At 43.9% G+C, this 18,966-nt stretch overlaps 1 protein-coding gene across 2 annotated transcripts in view; it reads right to left on the reverse strand.

The window, feature by feature from the left end:
• Positions 1-9,139: 9,139 nt before the first annotated feature.
• LOC146857591 (uncharacterized) overlaps positions 9,140-18,966 on the reverse strand; it is a 164,603-nt gene continuing 154,776 nt past the window's right edge. For both annotated transcript variants that reach the window (XM_085648140.1, XM_085648141.1), the window contains exon 10: positions 9,140-10,238. In XM_085648140.1, the coding sequence (XP_085504266.1) occupies positions 9,513-10,238 (726 nt within the window). In that variant the 3' untranslated portion in view covers positions 9,140-9,512. The remainder of the gene's footprint in view (positions 10,239-18,966) is intronic.

The following is an 18,966-nucleotide window of genomic DNA, read 5'->3' on the forward strand; positions in this document are numbered from 1 at the left end:
CAATATCCGATCACTTATTAACAGGAACTAAGCAAAGGAAACTCACTGATGCTGTATGCACCCATCATATTTCCAGTAAAACTAAATACTATTTAGATATCATCAACATCGATGTAAAACATGCTTTATGAAGTCAATGTAAAAAGGTCTACTATCATAAAAAAACAAAGGGAGATAGGACTGGCCCCTGGTGGACAGACACCTAAAAAATTAAGGATTCATTTTCAATAGTGGGAAAGCAACTTTTTGAGCTCTATCAAATAGGAATGCATTTAGCCAATCCTGGATGGTATCTCTAATTATGGCTTGAGTATGCCTCGTAGACCAGGAAGCTGTGGTTGATGGTGTTGAATGTTGCAGACAGGTGTAACAAAGTTTGCACCCTCAGCCATCATATTCATGCCTTTATGACATCCATCATTGAGAAAACCACCAAGGCATTACTTATGCCAGGGTGGAATCTCATTAGATAAGTGTCTAACAAATTGTTGTCTTCAAAAAAACCTTGTATTTGCAAGGCTACTACATTCCCCATGTGCTGAGCAGTAAATAGAAGTAAAGCGATTAGTCAGAACTTGCTCAGATCCTTGCCTCACCTGCTTATCTTGGCAAATGATGCATCCCACAGAGTCTTCACCCTCACAATGCTTTTCCATCTTAATTAGATCAAAGCGGTATCACAGTAGGACCTTTCTCTTGCCTCTACTGCCATTTCACCAACACCCCATCGAACCATGCCACGCTAACCCCAGATGCTGATACTCCACCAGACCAACACAACTGCCTCCTGATGAATGCCAGATCACTTTGCAAACACACCACCGAATTCTGAGACACCATCACCACCATCGCCCCCAATGTGACATTCATCACAGAAACCTGGCTCACCCCCACCTCTGCCCCAGACATCGCCACGGCAACCCCCAGTGGCTACAAGGTAAACACAGAGACTGCACTAACAGACATGATGGAGGCATCACCATAGTACACAAGGAATCAATCACCTGCACAATCACCAATGATAACACCATGCTGACTATGGAACACATGAATTTTCAGCTCCATATCAAAAACAAAACCACCAAATGCACACTCGAATGCAGACTGCCAGAACCACGAACAGGCATCAGCGACGCCATTGCCGAATTCATCACCCGCTCGCCTTCAAATCCGAACACAATGTCTTTCTGGGAGACCTCAACTTCCACCTGGACAACACCAACACCACCGACGTCCTGGAAAGACTAGACAACAACCAGCTCACATAGATTGTCACTGACCCTACACACAGAGCAGGACATGCTGGACCCCATTTTCACGTCCAGCCGCAGAATCAGATATAGCCATAACCTTAGAACTCACCTGAACGGACCACTCCATCATGCACTTCACCCTCACAGGTCTGCCACACACCATCCCCAATCAATAACACACCCTACCGCAGCTGGATCAATGTAACTCAGCAGCAATTGACTGATGTCCAACGTCACAACCAACCTGGACCAGACAGTAGAGAATTTCAACGCCTGTGTCACAAGGGCTGGCAACATAGTCGCCCCCATCAAACCAGCCACAACACACAGACCCATCAAGCAAGTCAACTGGTACAAGTGAGAAGTTAGCACATCTAGTCACAGGTGTAAACAACAGGAAAGAATATGGTGAACCAGCAAGAACACCACTAACCGAGCTTCCTACAAATCAGCCCACAACCATTACCACCACCAGCTCAAAGCTGGTGCCAGATTGAAGCCAGGGACTCTCCACCATCGTCAGAGTTCACCTGCTCTTCAGCCACTGAAAACTCAATCCCTCCCTCACAACTCTGCAACTCACTCGCCAACCACTTCCACAACAAGATAGCAACCATCTACAAAAACTTGGATCCCCAACCCTCTGACCTCTTCTGCAACCCAACAACCACAACGACCAACCACCCACTCACTGCTTGAAAAAAGCTTAGAACACCAACAACTATCACCCTGATGAACTCCATCCACTCAGGATCACCCACCAACCCGTGCCACTACCGACTCTTCAACCTTAGAAGCAACCAGATCAGCCACCAGCTCACCACCTTCCTCAATGAGTCCATATCGACAGCCACCTTTCCCAACGCATGTAAACAGGTCGATGTCAGACCCCTCCTCAAGAAACCTTCGGCAGACACCAAAGAACTCCAGAACTACTGTCTCATCTCCCTCCTACCATTTCCCACCAAAGTCCTGGAGAAGTGCATCAACTTCCAACTCACAGAACATCTGGAAACAAACGAACTGCGGGACCCTTCCCAATTGTGTTTCAGAGCCAACCACAGCACAGAGACAGCGCTGTTCGCAGCAACCTACAACATCCGAGCCCTACTTGACAGAGGAGAATCAGCCACCCTCATCCTCCATCTCTCTGAACCTTTCGACCCAGTCTCCCACCATACACTCATGGATCAACAATGCTAGATTGGAATCACATGATGCGCTTAGATGGATGGGGTCTTTCCTCACGGGACGCACCCAGAACGTCTGCATCCCTCCCTTCACCCTTATAACCCAAGTACACCATCTGCGGAGTACCCCAAGGCTCATCCCTCAGCCCTACCTTTTTCAACATCTAATTGACATCATTTGCAGACATCGTCAGATCTCACATCAACATTATCTCCTACGCAGACGATTCCCAACTCGCCCTCTCACTCTTAGCGAACCACACCCTGACGAAGACTAACTTCCACAACTGCATGAAGAACGTCGCGACATGGATGAAAGACAACTATCTTAAACTCAAAATAGACAAAACAGAATTTCTGATCTTCGGCAGACACATCGCACTGTGGAACGACTTCTAGTGGCCAGTGGAGCTTGGACCTACCCACACACCACAAGACCATGTCCGCAACCTCGGCATCATACTGGACAGCGAACTCTCCATGAAATGTCAGGTCAACGCCGTCACCTCAGCCTGCTTCCACATGATTTGCATGCTCCGCAAAATATTCATATGACTCCCCACCAGCATAAGGAAAACTGGCGCAGGTCCTCCTCTTCAGCCATCTCGACTACGGCAACGCATGCTATGCCAGCACCACCACCGAACTCATGTAAAGACCCAGATAATCCAGAATGCAGCAGCCAGACTGATCCTCAACCTGCCCAAGAGGACACACATTACCCAGCACCTGAATGACCTCCACTGGCTCCCCATTCAGAAGAGATGCCAGTTCAATCTCATCACTCACGCCTACAAAGCCCTCCACAACCAAGGACCGAACTAAATGAACCACTGTCTGATCTTCCACCAGCCGACCAGAAACCTCCACTTTGCACACCTTGCACTCGCTAAGGCACCATGTATCCACCGCAGCCGCTCTAGAGGACGCCCCATTTCTCCCACCACGTCGCCAAAGCCTGGAACACCCTCCCCCACCCCCTTCACCTCCACACTCAACCTCGCTGAACCACTTCAGGAAGTGACTCGAGACCTGGCTCTATAACTGATACCTATGGCACAGCGCCGGGATAACCCTGGGGTGATTAGCCACACCATACAAATACTACTTGATTGATGGATAGCACAATAGATACACATGTTAAGCAAAACAGTACCTGAAGTCTGTTAAGAGACTAGTCCAAGAATTCCAGGGCAGACTCAGACATTTAATGTGTACCTATTTCATAAAAGAATCCGTGTTGGCTTAAGTATAGCATGCTGCAGTTTACAAATACAAAATCAATGACTATTGCATGGTTTCCGTGCCACAAAATATACATAACAAGAGCGAGTACTTTGTTTACCTTACATATGATCCTTTGGAGTCTCTCACTTACAGAAATGCAGAGGTGAACCTTCAGGGTTTTTAAAAGAACGCTCACTCACCAACCTAGCTAGTGACATGCTTCCTCAGTGAGTTCCCACCCTGGAAGACGAATGCCTTCAAAGTTTGCTTCGGCACCTGATTAGAGCAGAGTTGGTTGTTTTCTTTGAGTGAAGTGAAGAGGTGTATATGTCTTAAAATTGACTCAAGTTCACCTACCAAAAAGGTATTTTAATCTTGGTAATCTTGGGCAAGTTTAAAATCAGTGTTTCGGTACCACTGAGATAGCAATGGTCTCATGCACCCCTTAATATGGTCAACATTTTTCACCCATTTATGCTAAGTGCCCAAATGGATCAATATGGCTTTCATCAGGACCATGTAGTTAAACGCATGTGCACTAAGACAGGCGTAAGGGAGCTTAGTTTCAAACTCACTGATTTTTTCAAATCACCTTTTCTGCAAATTATCTGTAACACAATATTAAAAAGGAGAGACATTGTGGTTAGACAAACATATTTTATGGAGCACAGGCAGTACCAAAGCGAGGCGCAAATTAGGTCATGTACTTTGTTCCATACATGCTGGAACCTCCAGCAACAATTAGCATTTATTCACTGAATTCCAATCATGCCAAGGTTCAGTGTAAGCACCTTCCCACAGTGTACATAATGGCTATGTGACCTATTTAAACATTGTACAAAAATGGCGAAGAATCTGAAACAAAACCTACTTGTTGAGTAGCACTACTCAAATGGATCGCTTCGAGGGGGTGGGCCCCGCAGTCACACTCCAAAAAAACAATATATACATACAGTGTTGGTTATTTATCAGATCCAGTCTTGTAATCAGACAATGATTACCAGTGAGCCCTCATCCCCCCTCACATACTTCGTCAAGGTGTCTCACCCTCTCATACACCTAATGATCCTCCTAAAAAGGTCTGAATGTTAATCTGGACCTGAGAGTTGAGGCTTTTAAATACCATGCATCTCTGACCTGCTCTGTATCCGGGGAGTGTCCGTGATAGGATAATTGCCTATCTTGTTTATACGTGCCTCTATTGTGATTGGGTTTGTTCGCGAATGGGTGGATGGTTCCAGGATTCACTCTAAAGTAGAGAAGACCCAATGTTGTGATTGGCACATGCCTCAAGAATGGCTACATCCAAGAGCCATTAATTAGAGAAGCTTGTTGAAATCGGAAGAGAAGTCTGTGCCTGTTAATCAATTGTAGTGAAGAGGATAATAATTTGCAAGATTCAAAGTTAAAGTGTGCTTCAAGCAACATGTGTTGTTTTAATTGTTCATTCCAACAATACAATCAAGCAAAGAACAGCCGACACGTGTTTCGCCCAGTTGGCCAGCTGGCTGAGGGCTTTTTGAAGGCTGATATTAACAAAACAAAGTGTTTTTGTGTGTGACAGAGGTAGTACCAGGGTGCAAGTCATATACAAATAATTATAGATTATGTTCAAAGTGAACAGAAACAGAGATTATAAACCATAAAACATCAGAAAAGAAAATCAGTTGGGTGAGAATAGAAGTCAACAAGACAAAGTTGCAAAAGAAAGAGAAGGAAGAGAAAAAGAAGGAAAAGAAAATGGAAGAAATAGAGAAAATAAAGCAACATATTAGCAATATGAGACCTCAAACACAAATGTCAGCAGGTTTAGTAAGAAATAGAAATTATTCTACAACATGAATGTTAGATTGACTGTTGAAGACATACATAGGTATTTTACCAAACCTATAGGCCACAAGTTCATGATTAGGAAGACAGCCCTAAATATTTAATATCATCAATATTTTAGCCCAGTCTAATACTGGAAACATATTTCTCATGCAGTGATGTCACGGCAACAAAGGGGGGGAAGAGCCCCAGGTAGAAGCAACCAACTGGATTATTCTGTTTCAAGGTTAAGGGAAGGTTCTCATGTGATGTAACTGTGTAAGGAGAGATAGTACTTACCAAGGGAATCTAGTTGTGGTCCTATAATCTGAATAGGGATAGAAATAAGTAAACCTGGGTGGATAACTACCCTCCGCCAGCGTAGTTTTATCTACTCCGCGTTCCGTTGCGAACGCGGAGTTTAGGCAAAAATATGACTACGTGGCAGAGCGCAGTTAGCTGGCCCCTCCCAAATTAATTAAAAGTAATAAAAAAAGGCACTTACCTGCTGTGGCTGCCTCCTCCTCGCCATGGCCGCTCTCCTTCCTCCTCCTCCTCGCCGTCCTTCTTCTCTGATAACCTCTGCATTGAAAATCTTGCGAGTTCGCATGTACAAGCGCTAGTAGTCTATGGCAGCTAAAAGAGATATACATGAATGTTTCAATATCTTCTGTAGACAGCCCTGTTAAATCGAATTATGGCCAGTGGCCTAACTCTGCCAAAACGGTCGAGCTCCGATAGCTACGAGAGTGAAGCCCACAGTGATGGGGTTAATGCAACCAAGGTAAGAGAATCTAAGGGTCTAAAATGTACTTACTGGGAAAATGCGGAAACTAGGTGGTCTCTGCCGTCCCAAGAACGTTATGGTTTCAACACGCGTACCACGTCTGGTTAAGTATTTTCTAACCGGACATGACTCGGCGTCTGGGGTCATCGGTGTATTGTTATCGGAAAGGATATAAAAATGTTACTGGGTAGGGAACCTTTAGGAGACGGGCCTCGGCAGAACCGAACTGTGGAATTGGTAAAGTAAATGAATCAGCAATAGATATAAATTAATGTAGAATAAGTCTGGTTGGAAAACGTAAAACGGGGGGAGAAACAGAATCGAGCGATGTTGTCAAATCGACATCAGACAAAGTAAGATAAATAGAAGAGCTACTATGATAGATAATATGGTCCCATGTCAAACAAGGATTATGTTATAGATGAAAAGCTAAAAATAACTGAGAATAAGAACCAACACGAAAGGAATGATATTCTTCATGGCAGCAGTTTTTTTTAGCCCAAAGCAAAATAGGTTAGCATGGCGGTGGGGAACCTCGCAGTTCACTTGTAAGTGACAAAAGGAAAATAATAAGATGGGAAAGTTAATCATTTGACTCATTCACCTTAGGGGTTCAATTTAGCTTGGGAAAGGTCTGTTGATACTTAGCTTGTCTCCATGGTATCTTGAGTTCTTGTTGGACAAATAGGGCAACTTATAAAGTTGTTGGGCTATTGGCCATAAGTAGATTTAACGGGGCTGTCCGCGGATATTTAAACATTCATGTATATCCCTTTTAGCTGCCATAGACTACTAGCGCTCTAGTTTCTGAGACTTTTTTGCAATTGTACTAGTTTACTGCAGTCTAACCGTGTACACTATTGCACCATGGCACTGGCTATTTATTTAGTTTATTTGATTTATTTGTTCGTCAATGGTCACTCCTCTTCCCCGGACTCTGCTTGTTGCCATTAGATGTTTACAGTCCTGTGTCAGCGACCATACCAAAACGTATGTATGCTGTATCTTACTAGCTGTTGATTTTAAGACACACTATACTATTGATAGGCCCTGGGTACTGTCCAATTTATACGTTAGCAAGTTTATACGTTCAGGCCCTAACTGACTGGAGATTTCTTATACTGTGCTTTATTTCTATCTCTATTTAGATTATAGGACCACAACTAGATTCCCTTGGTAAGAACTACTTTTTCCATACACATTTACATCACATGAGAGCCTTCCTTCAACCTTGAAACAGAATAATCAAGTTGGTTGCGTCTACCTGGGGCTCTCCCCACCCCTTTTGTTGCCGTAACATCACTGCATGAAAAATATGTTTCCAATATCAGACTGGGCTAAAGTATTGATGATATTAAGGACTTAAGCTGTCTTCCTCATCATGAACTTGTGGCCTATAGGTTCGGTAAGATGCCTATGTATGTCTCCAACAGTCAATCTAACATTCATGTTGTAGAATAATTGCCATTTCTTACAAAATCTGTTGACATTTGTGTTTGAGATGGCATATTGCTAATATCTTGATTTATTTTCTCTATTTCTTTCATTTTCTTTTCCTTCTTTTTCTCTTCCTTCTCTTTCTTTTACAACTTTTGTCTTGTCGACTTCTGTTCTCACCCAACTAATCTTCTTTTCTGATGTCTTATGGTTTATAATCCCCGTTCCAATTCACTTTGAACATAATCTATAATTATTTTTATATGGGTCACTTGCACCCTGGTTCTACCTCTGTCACACATAAAAACACTTTGTTTTGTTAATATCAGCCTTGATAAAGCCCTCGGTCGGCTGGTCAAGTGGGCGAAACACGTGTCGGCTGTTCTTTGCTTAAGTGTATTGTTGGAATGAACAATTGAAACAACACATATTGCTTGAAGCACAGTTGAACTTTGAATCTTGGAAATTATTATCCCATTCACTACAATTAACAGGCACAGACGTCTCTTATGATTTCAACAAGCTCTATTGTGATTGGGCCTCTGGCGGAGGTCTTGCTTTTAGCTGCACATATCGCAGCTGTGCTGAGTTTAATGGCCCTCATGAGGGGTGTGCAGATTCCGACTGGGCACCAAGGCCTTGTCATCACTTATGGCCCGTTTCATTGGAGGCCCCAATGTGCAGTTCCTTCTTAGCCTCAAGAACTGGCCGTATAGAAATTGAGTGAGGATTCTTTTAAAAACCCTGACGGTCCCCCCTGCATTTCTGTAAGTGAGAGACTCCAAAGGGTCATATATTAGGTAAACAAAGTACTTGCTCTTGTTGTTTGATAGATTAAGTCAAGGGAAGACGAGTTAGTATTTTTTCCCTCTCGCTTTTTCCTGTTTATGACAAAATGTACATAGCCACAACTTAAAGCTATCAGGAATGATATAGGGGAAATCATATGTGAAGAACACTTTGCTACCGGAATCATCGCAGCTCTCACCAGCTTTCAATGCCTTGGATAACTTGGAACAAGCTCACTGCCTTTACACTGTAGCCAGTTTCAGACCTTTGCCAAAAAAGTATCATCTCAAATTTAGACAATTGCTGTTAGCAGATAAGAGTGCCATCAATTAAGAGATTTTTCTATTACTCCGCTACCTCACTGTCGATTCTCGAGGTGCACGGAAAGCACCTCCCTACCAAAGAAGCCTGGTACTGATTGTAGAAAGCACTGCTTCTGTCTGCAAGACTGTTCATATTCTCCTTCTGTTTGGAAAGTCCTTGAAAACGGTTTTATTCTAACCCTTTATTCAGGCCATGCTTCACGTATCTCCTAACACAGTGCTTTGAGAACAGCTGTGCACTGTGCACCCTTCCAAATCCTTAAATAAATGTTAATGTCAGACTGTATAAGTTTGTTCTAAAGGTTCGAGAATTTGAAACATAAACAAAGGTAGTATCATGTTTAATATTTCTTTTAGTTAATACATTATTACTTTGTGCTTAATTACTGCATAAGATGTCATTTGTAGCTGGTCACTAAAGCTATGACAAAATGATAATTTCAAATATACATAAAAAACAACAGATGTTAATGTGATTTGTACTGGCTTCATTACTGAAACATTCTTCATAAATCCGGGCATGACTAGATTCTTCCAAATGTGAATATCATAGCATCCTTTCATATTCTTACAACAGTGCTTTTTCTCACAGTTTATTAAGTGCTTTAGAAGAATAATTAAAACATTCCAGTGATCTTTGTACAAATAACAACAAAGGGCAGAAGCATCAATAATGTACTGTTACACAGCTGCCTGTTTAATTTCTGTGGAAAATATATGACCAACTTAAGTTGGCCATGTCTATTCCTTCACCTAAGTTGGGCGTGCTGTAATCTGAAAAAAACTTTGAAAAACTATCATTGTGTTGGTCAGCACCAAGAATTTCAGAGAAGGAATCATTTTCAATAGGAGTAAATCCTTGGAATCCACCAATATCATGCTCAGTGTCTTCTGGTTCAGATGTTATAGGAATAGTGTCAGGAAAGCCAACACTAATATATCCTAGACTCTCATCATTTGGAGACTTAAGCAAACTAAAATCTAACACACCATCTTCCAGTTTTGGAGGAGTTAAGCCAGGCAGCAAAGAAAGCAGCATAGAAGTTGGTGAAAGTACTGTTGCTGCATCTTTGCATGGTGTGGATGTTGACACACCCTCCGGGATGGCCATCTTGGTGGGCGTTTTAGAAGGAGAGATGAAAACATTTACATGACTTGATTGATTATTTTGGCTTGAATTCATAAGATTCATTAAATCCAAATTGGTTTCTGAATCTGGGCAGCCAGTGTGGAGCTGGTGGCACGATTGGGGTTTCCTAATACTTCTGTATCCATGTCTTCGGCCCCTGTATCCCTTCCAACGTTTTGCAACAATCCTTTGTGGCTCAGTGACTTTCCAAGTAGTGGCTTTCAAAACAGAAGTTTCTTTGACTGGGCGACCAAACCCTTCTGGGTAAATATGATTTTGGAGCAGGAACGGAAGCTACAAGAAAAACAATAGCAATTCAATATTAAATATCAAATATAATTCTTACATAGAATACTTGCATGCCCTCATTCCCATATCTTGAACTATTTCTATATTTTGTAGATGTGTTCTTGAAATATTTCAAGAGGATTATAAATACACATTCTATAATCAATATAAGAGACTCTTAAATTAAGTTATAATACCCACTGTTTTGACAACAAGGATGTGAGTGGCTCAACTATGTGTGTTGTTCATCTCAGAATAGAGATTACTGAAATATAAAGCATGCACACTCATTACAACAATAGTGTCAAATAAAATAAAACAGAACAAATTTCCATATAATAAAAATAATACTGTGACCAATCAATATTTGAAAAAATTGAGTACCCTAATTACAGTTTAGACAGGAAGACCACGTCACTCCAACTGAGTACCAGAGTGAGGAAGAACAGCAAGAAATGTACAGAGATTTACAGAGAGTTCAATGAGACAGAAAGATCTAGTGGTAAAAGTTACATCCTGGGAGTGAAAGGTGGAAGTGGAGGAAAGTGAAGAAGTCCGAAAAATTCAAAAGGCTCCTCAGGAAAAGAGCAAACCTTCACTGGAAAAAGCTTGTACTGAATGACAGCGTGAAGGTAATGTGATCGATGGACCTTAAGTGCATCGTTTGAATTAGATATGGAAATGGATAGTAAGAGGATCTGAATTGGATTTCCTGACCTTCTAAATACATTTAGGTCCCCAAGAGCACAGCAAACTATGACAGTGAGGCCTGAGTGTTAGCCACCAACTTCAAAAGAAGAAGTTTGTAAATTTTAGAAATGTTCCCTGAAGTTGATGAGTGTTGAAAACTGGTTTTCACCCAGTGTCTAATTTGGGCGTGATGTAAGTGTTTAGCTAGCTCACTAAATGGATATCTTGTTTACATTGTGTAAAGGAGTAAACAGTAGCCCTCTGTAACTTATTGATGATGAACCTACAGCCCATCATTTGTCAAAGGGGCTTCTATAGGAAGCTGAACTAAAATCAGAATTAGAATAGATTGGCAAATAACGACGGAAAGATAGAGAGACCTAGCCTCACTGCAACATTGTCCCAAACCATTAGCCCAGTCTTCACTGGTGTGCCAAGGTGTATATATAGGGTGAGGCATAGCCCCTTTCTCAACCAGATGACATGCCACAGTTGCCTCCCCATAATTGCCTTTTCTAGGTGCACTTACAGTTGCATGGCTCTGTTTTGGACTAGTCAATACCTACTCACAATTGAGCTGCACAATAGTATTTTTTTTTTTTTTTTTTTAAACAAACTTTATTGTGATTTTCATATGCAGGTATTACAAATTACACCTCACAGTGCACAGGAGCTGCACAATAGTAAGCAGAGAAATCGGACAATGCTGCCCCTACCCTCAGTTTGGTGCGCTGTAGCAGTTTCATTGTGATACTTGCCTTTGCACCCTTCACCGCGAAGTGGGAAATACTATGCTACAGTGCATTAATGAAATATGTTTCCACTCTCACCAGAAGTCCCTGAAATAGATACAACACCCTTGGAGGAACATTCATCTTGACATGAATTCTTCCTAAACAGGAGAAAAGCGAGAGGCCACCTCACTAAATCTTCATGGATTTTTAGAATGGCCGGAGGGGTAATTAGCCTCAACCAAATGCTGTACATTCAGTTCACGTTTTTTGTGCTGGAAGGCTGTCACAGTTACCCATCACTATCTTAAGAACATTGAGGCCTACACACGTCTTTCAGTCACCAAGTCAAAGGTTTTTTGGCCATCAAGGGATACCAATAATGCAAGAACCTTCTTCCTGTGGGCCTTTTTGACCAGGTGGACAATATTCTGACTGTTATTGTTGTCCTGCCTCTCCTTGACAAATCCTGATTGATTAGGATGGATCAAATCAAAAAACAATCTTCTAACACTGGTCACTTGAACTTTCTTAAAAATCTAGATGTCCACGTTCAGACTTTAGGAAGCACAGCTCCCTAGGGCATCTCAGAAATGGAGTGACCTTTTCAGTTGTTGCAGAGTGATTAGACAAACAGGTCGATTTGGTGGTCACATAAGGACCCAAGACCTTATCAAATTTACTCATAAAGGTATTTGGTGTTTGCTATACTTTATGTCATAGATGGCTGGGCGCACTTTGTCTCCAGTAATGGGAGTATCTAAAGCATCGTCTTGTTCTCAGGGATTTTGGCCCAGGGTGCCCATCTACTATATTTCCTTTGAGCATCCCGTGAATAGTATTCATCGAAATAGAGTACCTTATAAAATTTCCTAAATATCTTGTTTTGGTGAATAAGTGAGCACCCGAGTATGAGCAGAATCCTGGATAGTGGCCCTCTCAACCTTCCCTCTCAGCTGACTGGCCTGGTGTGTCCCACTTATGACTCATTTCATAAGACTTTTGTTTGATGTATAGTAAGTTGAGTTCCATTCTTCTAGTGGATATTGCTCTTAATTTGCCCATAAGTGTTGTAATTTCCCTCAACAGCTGGAGAGATGGCTTCTGGCGATATTTTGTGTGTCTCTTTAATGTCCATTTTTTGTCTACGTGTCTCCAGTGCACATAGCCTTTGCAGCTTTGCCATTATTGAAATGAATTTGCCCATAAGAACTGGCTTAGAGGTGTCCCAGAAAAAGTGGAGAAGACACCCTTTGATAATTGAGGTCAAAGTATTCAGAAATATGTGATGCTATTTCCAGTCATGAAATTGGATTCCTCATGAGTGAAAGTTAAAGTGCCATCTGCTCCTGCAACTTGGAGTAGCTCCTATGTCCATTTCAAATGTGACTGGGGTGTTATCAGATAGATATATCATGCCAATTTTGTATTTGTGTACTAGAGGTAGTGGGGATACATGAAAGATCAATGCGAAGAAGTCTAAATTCTCGCCTTCCCATAGAATTCTCAGCAGCTATCCGTCAAGCCAGGTGCTGCAAGCACACTTTTCAGTTTCTTAGTTAGCACACTGGTGACACCTCCACTCTACCCTAGATCTATCCAATTTCCTATCCCATGCCCTTTAAAAGCGCCCTGTGTGGATAATGTCCTCCTCTGCAAAACTGGTGGGTTGGTCCATAAATTACAAACGAAAGGCGTCCTGGACGACATTAGGGGAGTAGATCATCACCAGTGTCACCTGGTGGCCCCCAGGAAACCTTTAATAACATGAAGTTTCCTTCCTGATCTTTGGAGTCTCCGATATCATAAAGGAGAGAGGAATATAGCTACCCCAATGTGCTTCGAGTTTCTTTAGGAGTATTCTCTCTCTAGGCATATTCAATGCCTCATTCTCAACTGGTCCCTACAGTTCTGGCCAGTCTCCTATAAGCAAAGGGAGTCAGGATGTTGCTGAAGTAGGTACGTCCACACAGACAACCTTTTTAACTGACTTTAGCCATGGATTAAAGGCAAACAGACGAAACAGTTTTTTAGCCCAGAGTTAGGCAATGGTCCACTTCCCACCACAGTACACAGGAATGGCAAAACAGACCAGACAGAGTCCTGCCAGCTGCCCTTAATAGCAATTCTGACGTGGGCACCCCCTCTATTTCTATTCCCTCCTCAAAAAGCCAACCCCAACTTGTAGAACTTGAAAAACAATCAACATCAATATGTGTCAAAACCGAATAACCTATAACCAACCAAAGACGTAATCGACCTCTCAAAAATGAGTCACTAAATACTTAGATTTGGCTGCTTTACAGTGGGGCAGACTTAGACATGGATAAAGAAATGATATAACATCTCCCCCACTCAATAATTAGTTCCAGATGGATGGGTGGAATAAAAACACAGGTACCACTTGTCTGTCCCAGGCCCTCTTTACTTTAAACCCTCCCTCCTCACCCCCCAACCATGTGCAGGGTAGTCAGAAAGAGCATGATAGAGCCTCCTGGAACATTCTGATTAGGTGTAAAGAAAACAAAACCTCAAGCAAGGATATTGACAATTCCCTCCCAGAACTCCATCTCCACAGAGTTATCATCTAGGTTATTCATGTGGCTCTAAAAGCTGCTTATCCTTTGCCTTGTCAGAGCTCTTATCTCTTTGTTTGGCTTCATGCTGCCTTTGAGATCTAGTTATATACCAGGGAGCCTTATCGTGCAGTGCCTCCTGTAGAAAGGAAGCAGCTACCTCTTGATCAGTGAAGTGGTAAGTTTTGTAGATTTCGCAAAGGTCATCCCATAGGGAAAAGCCCACTTACAGCAAATTCCTTGCTTTTTTTAGATGGTCTAAAAGAGTTTCACTTCTGTAATATGGCCATGGAAACATCCTGAAATAGCTGGGATGAGGTCCCTTCAAATGAAATATGTTTGGCCTGCGTAGTCCTTAAAACAGTTTCCTTTTTGAAAAAAGTAACAGAATTGTAAAAAGTTTTCTCGGAAACAGTGGTCATGAGCTATCTTCCTCAGGCCACCCGTGTGGACTTTGTCCAACCAAACCGCTTCATGACCATACTGTGAGAAAGTGCCATCTTTCTTGCATGGTATGCCCCCACTTTTTGCTAAATTGCTGAATGTACTTAGATTGAGTGTACCCTGGGTTCCTGCCAATCAGGTGCCCAGGGCCTATGTTCCTTCCTTAAACCACACAAACTCCAAATTGGCAAACCCTAGCCACATGTCAGCCCCTAGTAAATGGTACCCTAGGTACCCAGGGCCTTGTGACCAGGGAAGGCCTCTAAGGGCTGCAGCACTCATTGTGCCACCCTCAGAGGCCCTGTACCCTTACACACACACTGCCCTTGCAGGCTGAGTGTCTGGGTGCAGGACAAAACAAAGAGTCGACATGGCACACATCACTGTGTACCAGGCCCATCACCTACACTGCCAAGGCATATGTCAGCCACCCCTCTAGCTGGGTGCATTACGCCTATGGTGTGGGCACAGGAGCAGGAGCCCTGTGCCCCTACAGTACCCGGGTCCATTCCTGGGCACTGTAAGTGCAGTGCTGTCATTTAAGAATACATGGTGCTGAGAGCTTGTCAAACACGAGCTCCACAGCACCATATTGGCAACACTGAAGCCTGGGAAGTTTGGTATCAAACTTCTCAGCACATTGAACCCACACTGATACCAGTGTAGGATTTAATGTACTAAGCACCCCAGAGGGCATCTTAGAAGATGCCCCCTTACAGCTAACTTACAATCCACGTCTGCTCTGAGGCTGCCCAGGCTGCCACACAGCAGACACGTTGCTGGACCCCTGGGTGGGAGAGCCCCTGCTCTCCCGGGTCTGCAACAATGCACATCCTGGGTGAGGTGAGAAATCTCCTCCCCCAGGATGAGCAAAGGGAAGCTTCAAAGGCATGCCGCCATTTGGAGTTTCCCCAGGCCACTGCAACCCCCCACTCTGGCGGGAAGCTTGGCCGGAAACCCCATACAAGGACAGGGGATGTGCCAGCCTGCCCACCCCACCCCTCAGGTGGGGGAGGCGAGGTGAAGCACATCTCCGGGCTCTCGCCATCTTGAAGATGGGAGGCCCTACCCTATCAGGATTAGGCTACTGCCCCCCTCCCACAGGAGAGAGGCAGGATAGGGGGTGTACCCACCCCAGGACAAGGACCCATTGGTCCCTGGCCTTCACCTACCTGTAACGCCCCTAAATCTAGTATTTAGGGGCACCCTGAACCTTCCTTCCTGAGATTCCAGATAGAAAACGACAAGAAGAGCAAGAAGAACAAAGACCTGCCCTGCAGCTGCTAAAAAGAGAAGAAGACACCAACTGCTTTGGCCCCAGCCCTACCGGCCTGTCGACTCTCGAACCTGCACCAGCGCGGCATCCCACGTGGTCAGCAACCTCACCAACCCCGGAGGACCTGGCTACCTTTTAGCTCTAAGCCCCTGGGACTCCCACGAGTAGAGGCTCTACTCAAGAAACCTATTTGCTATCCCTGGCACCAGCCCGGGACCGCGGACCCAACACACTCTGCACCAGCCAAGCCTGGCCAGTGCCGGAGTGGACAAAGACCCAGAGGACGACCCCACGGCGACTGTGACCCAGAGTCCGGCACCCAAGGACCCCCCTCGACATCCCGGAAGAAGCCTGCAGCCTCAGAACCAAGTGCCACCCCAGCCGCGATCAACCAGAGGGTAAGATTCCCGACGTCAAAAGGCACCCCTGCACCCGGCGCCCTGCGACCCCCTGTGCCCAATCCCGGGGTACCCACCTAACCTACAACTACCCAACTTACCTCTCGAAGTGGTGGTGGCACCTGAAACATCCTCGTCCCCGAGCCTGCAGCCTCTTTCCAAACCGGAACATTCCCATTGATTTCCATTGAGCGCCCTAAGGCTCAAAAGCACCCTGCACCCAGCCGCCCGAGTGGCCCTGGCAGTGCCCTCTCTACACTAACCTACTTCCCCACTTGCCCTGAGTAAGTGACCAGGAGCCCAGCTCCCACAGCCGCGTGGCTTGCCAGACAGCAGCCACCAACCAAGGCCCCCCTATCCCTCATAGGATAACATTGGGCCCAACTCTCTCTGCACCCGGCCGTCCTGAAACCGCTGAGGGTGAACCAACTGTACCTACCTGACACTGGGGGACCCCTGAGTCCATGCCCGGAATTTCAACACTACCAGTCGAGTACTTACCCTTAAACCGCTAACTTCGTTTTCCTCATAGGGTAACATTGACTGACTTTTTCTTCAAAAATCTTCTAAGTGTGAACTTTTCAAAACTGCAAAAATTCACCAAAAATCAGCCAAGTGACAAAAACTAATTTACTCACCTGCTCCTAGGTGAGCTCCCAGTGCTGGATCTTGGTGCCCAGCCCTGACTCTGAAAAGTGTTCACAACTATACTTACCTCTAACTCATTTTTCTCCCATAGGAAATCATTGTCTGCTTTTCTGTGAAATTTCTTCTAAGTGTCTACTTTTGCAAACTTGAAATATTCTTTTAAAATCGTACCATTTCTGCAAACGAAATTACTTACCTGCTTTTGATAAGGACCCCAGTCCTGGGTCTAGGCACCCAGTCCTGGATTACTAAAGTAACGATAAAGTACTCTACCTGCAATTTGAATTTCTTGCCATAGAGATCCATTGAATGTTTTCTGTGAAATATTTTCTAAGTGCTAACTTTTGAAATAGCTAAATATTATTTAAAAATCATTACAGTTATTAAGTCGACTTTCATCACTTGATTCTGAATACTGACCCCAGGCTGGTTCTAGGAGCCAGACCTGGAATTCCAAAAGTAATCTGAAAAGTAATTTATTACAAATAACCTGAATTTACCATTGAGCTCAATGCATTGTTATGTTTAGGAAATAGGATTGTTTATTGCAACCAACTGTGACTGTTTACACAAATTTATTGCCTAAGACAAAAGTATTTATATTCAACCTCTCATTCTGAAAAAGTATATTTTTACCCCCTTTGTGGTTCTAAAAATAAAACAAGCATATATTTTATATATATAAACCATTGGCCTAGAGTTCAGTTATTGAGTGTGTGAAACGATTTGCTGACTGAGTGTGTACAATAAATGCTTTACACTGTCCTCTGGTACTGCCTTACTGCTCGACCAAGCTACCACTTTTGAGAGTAAGGTCATACCTAACTTTGACCTCTATCAGCCTCTGGGGGACTGTGGACTCTGTACACCCTGTACCTATTAGGGAACAGTATATTCACACAAAGGCCTCAAGGTCCGGCAACTCCATACATTCCACCAGACACTTACTCTGATATTTACTTTTCATAAGAAGTTTCTAAATTCCTTACATCTTCCTCAGGGCGCCCTGGTCTGGTTCTTGCGAACTCACTGACCTATATACCTGCTCCAACTTGGCTTCTATTTCCAGCACCATCTGCCCCAGGGAGCCAACATCTTTTTGTACGTTTTACAGCTTGGGGGCCAAGTTACCATGGAGTGCTTGTTGGCCATTATTCAGGTCTCGGTTTATTTCGGTTTTAAGCTCCTTTTTAAAGTTCACCAATCCCTTCATCAGGTTTATTTTGGTGAGGAACATGGGTAACATTTGCGAGACAGCTCACACTAAGACCCTTTTTCGACATACTGTGCTTTGTGGGACTCATTATGAGCCTAGCAGATCTGTCTGTATATATTTGTTAGGTGGGATTATTGGCAAAAGCACCATCCTGTATGAACCAGACCCATGCGTGGGACCAGGTCAAAGCACCAGTGGCAGCTAGTACTAATCCCAGGCCAGCACCATCACTCTCGTCTAGGAACAGCCTCCGCTTTCCCATGGGGTGTCAGTGTCCATATGTTTGAGTGTTCTATACTTAAATCATGTGGGCCGTACATATGCTGTAGAAGTTTTTCTTTAGAGCAGTCCCCCTCAGTGAATGGTCTCCTGACCCACAACAAGGAAGAGTCACTCTTCTAGTGTGAAACCCAAAGACACCCACTTCCCTGGTGTCAAGATGCTACAAAAATGCCTCTGGATATGGCCGCTGCCTTCAATTTACATATATGGAAAGCTTATGGGCCTTGCTCCAGACTCCTCAATTATCATGGACTCACATCCATGTGCCTCACCTTTCCTCCTGCACTCCACGTGACATACCACAGTACAGCTGGCCGGGTGCATGGGGGCCAGAGAACAATTCTCCTCTCCAGGTCGACAACACCCCGGATGGACAACATGGCCACAACTCTACAGTGTGTCAGCAGGGGCCATCTTGGAGTTAGAATTTCTGTCCCTGGGTTCACTACTCACTCAGGTCTCCAGGGTTGTTG

This window comes from Triturus cristatus, chromosome 3_2, assembly GCF_964204655.1.
Source record: "Triturus cristatus chromosome 3_2, aTriCri1.1, whole genome shotgun sequence".
Classification (NCBI taxonomy): Eukaryota; Metazoa; Chordata; class Amphibia; order Caudata; family Salamandridae; genus Triturus; species Triturus cristatus.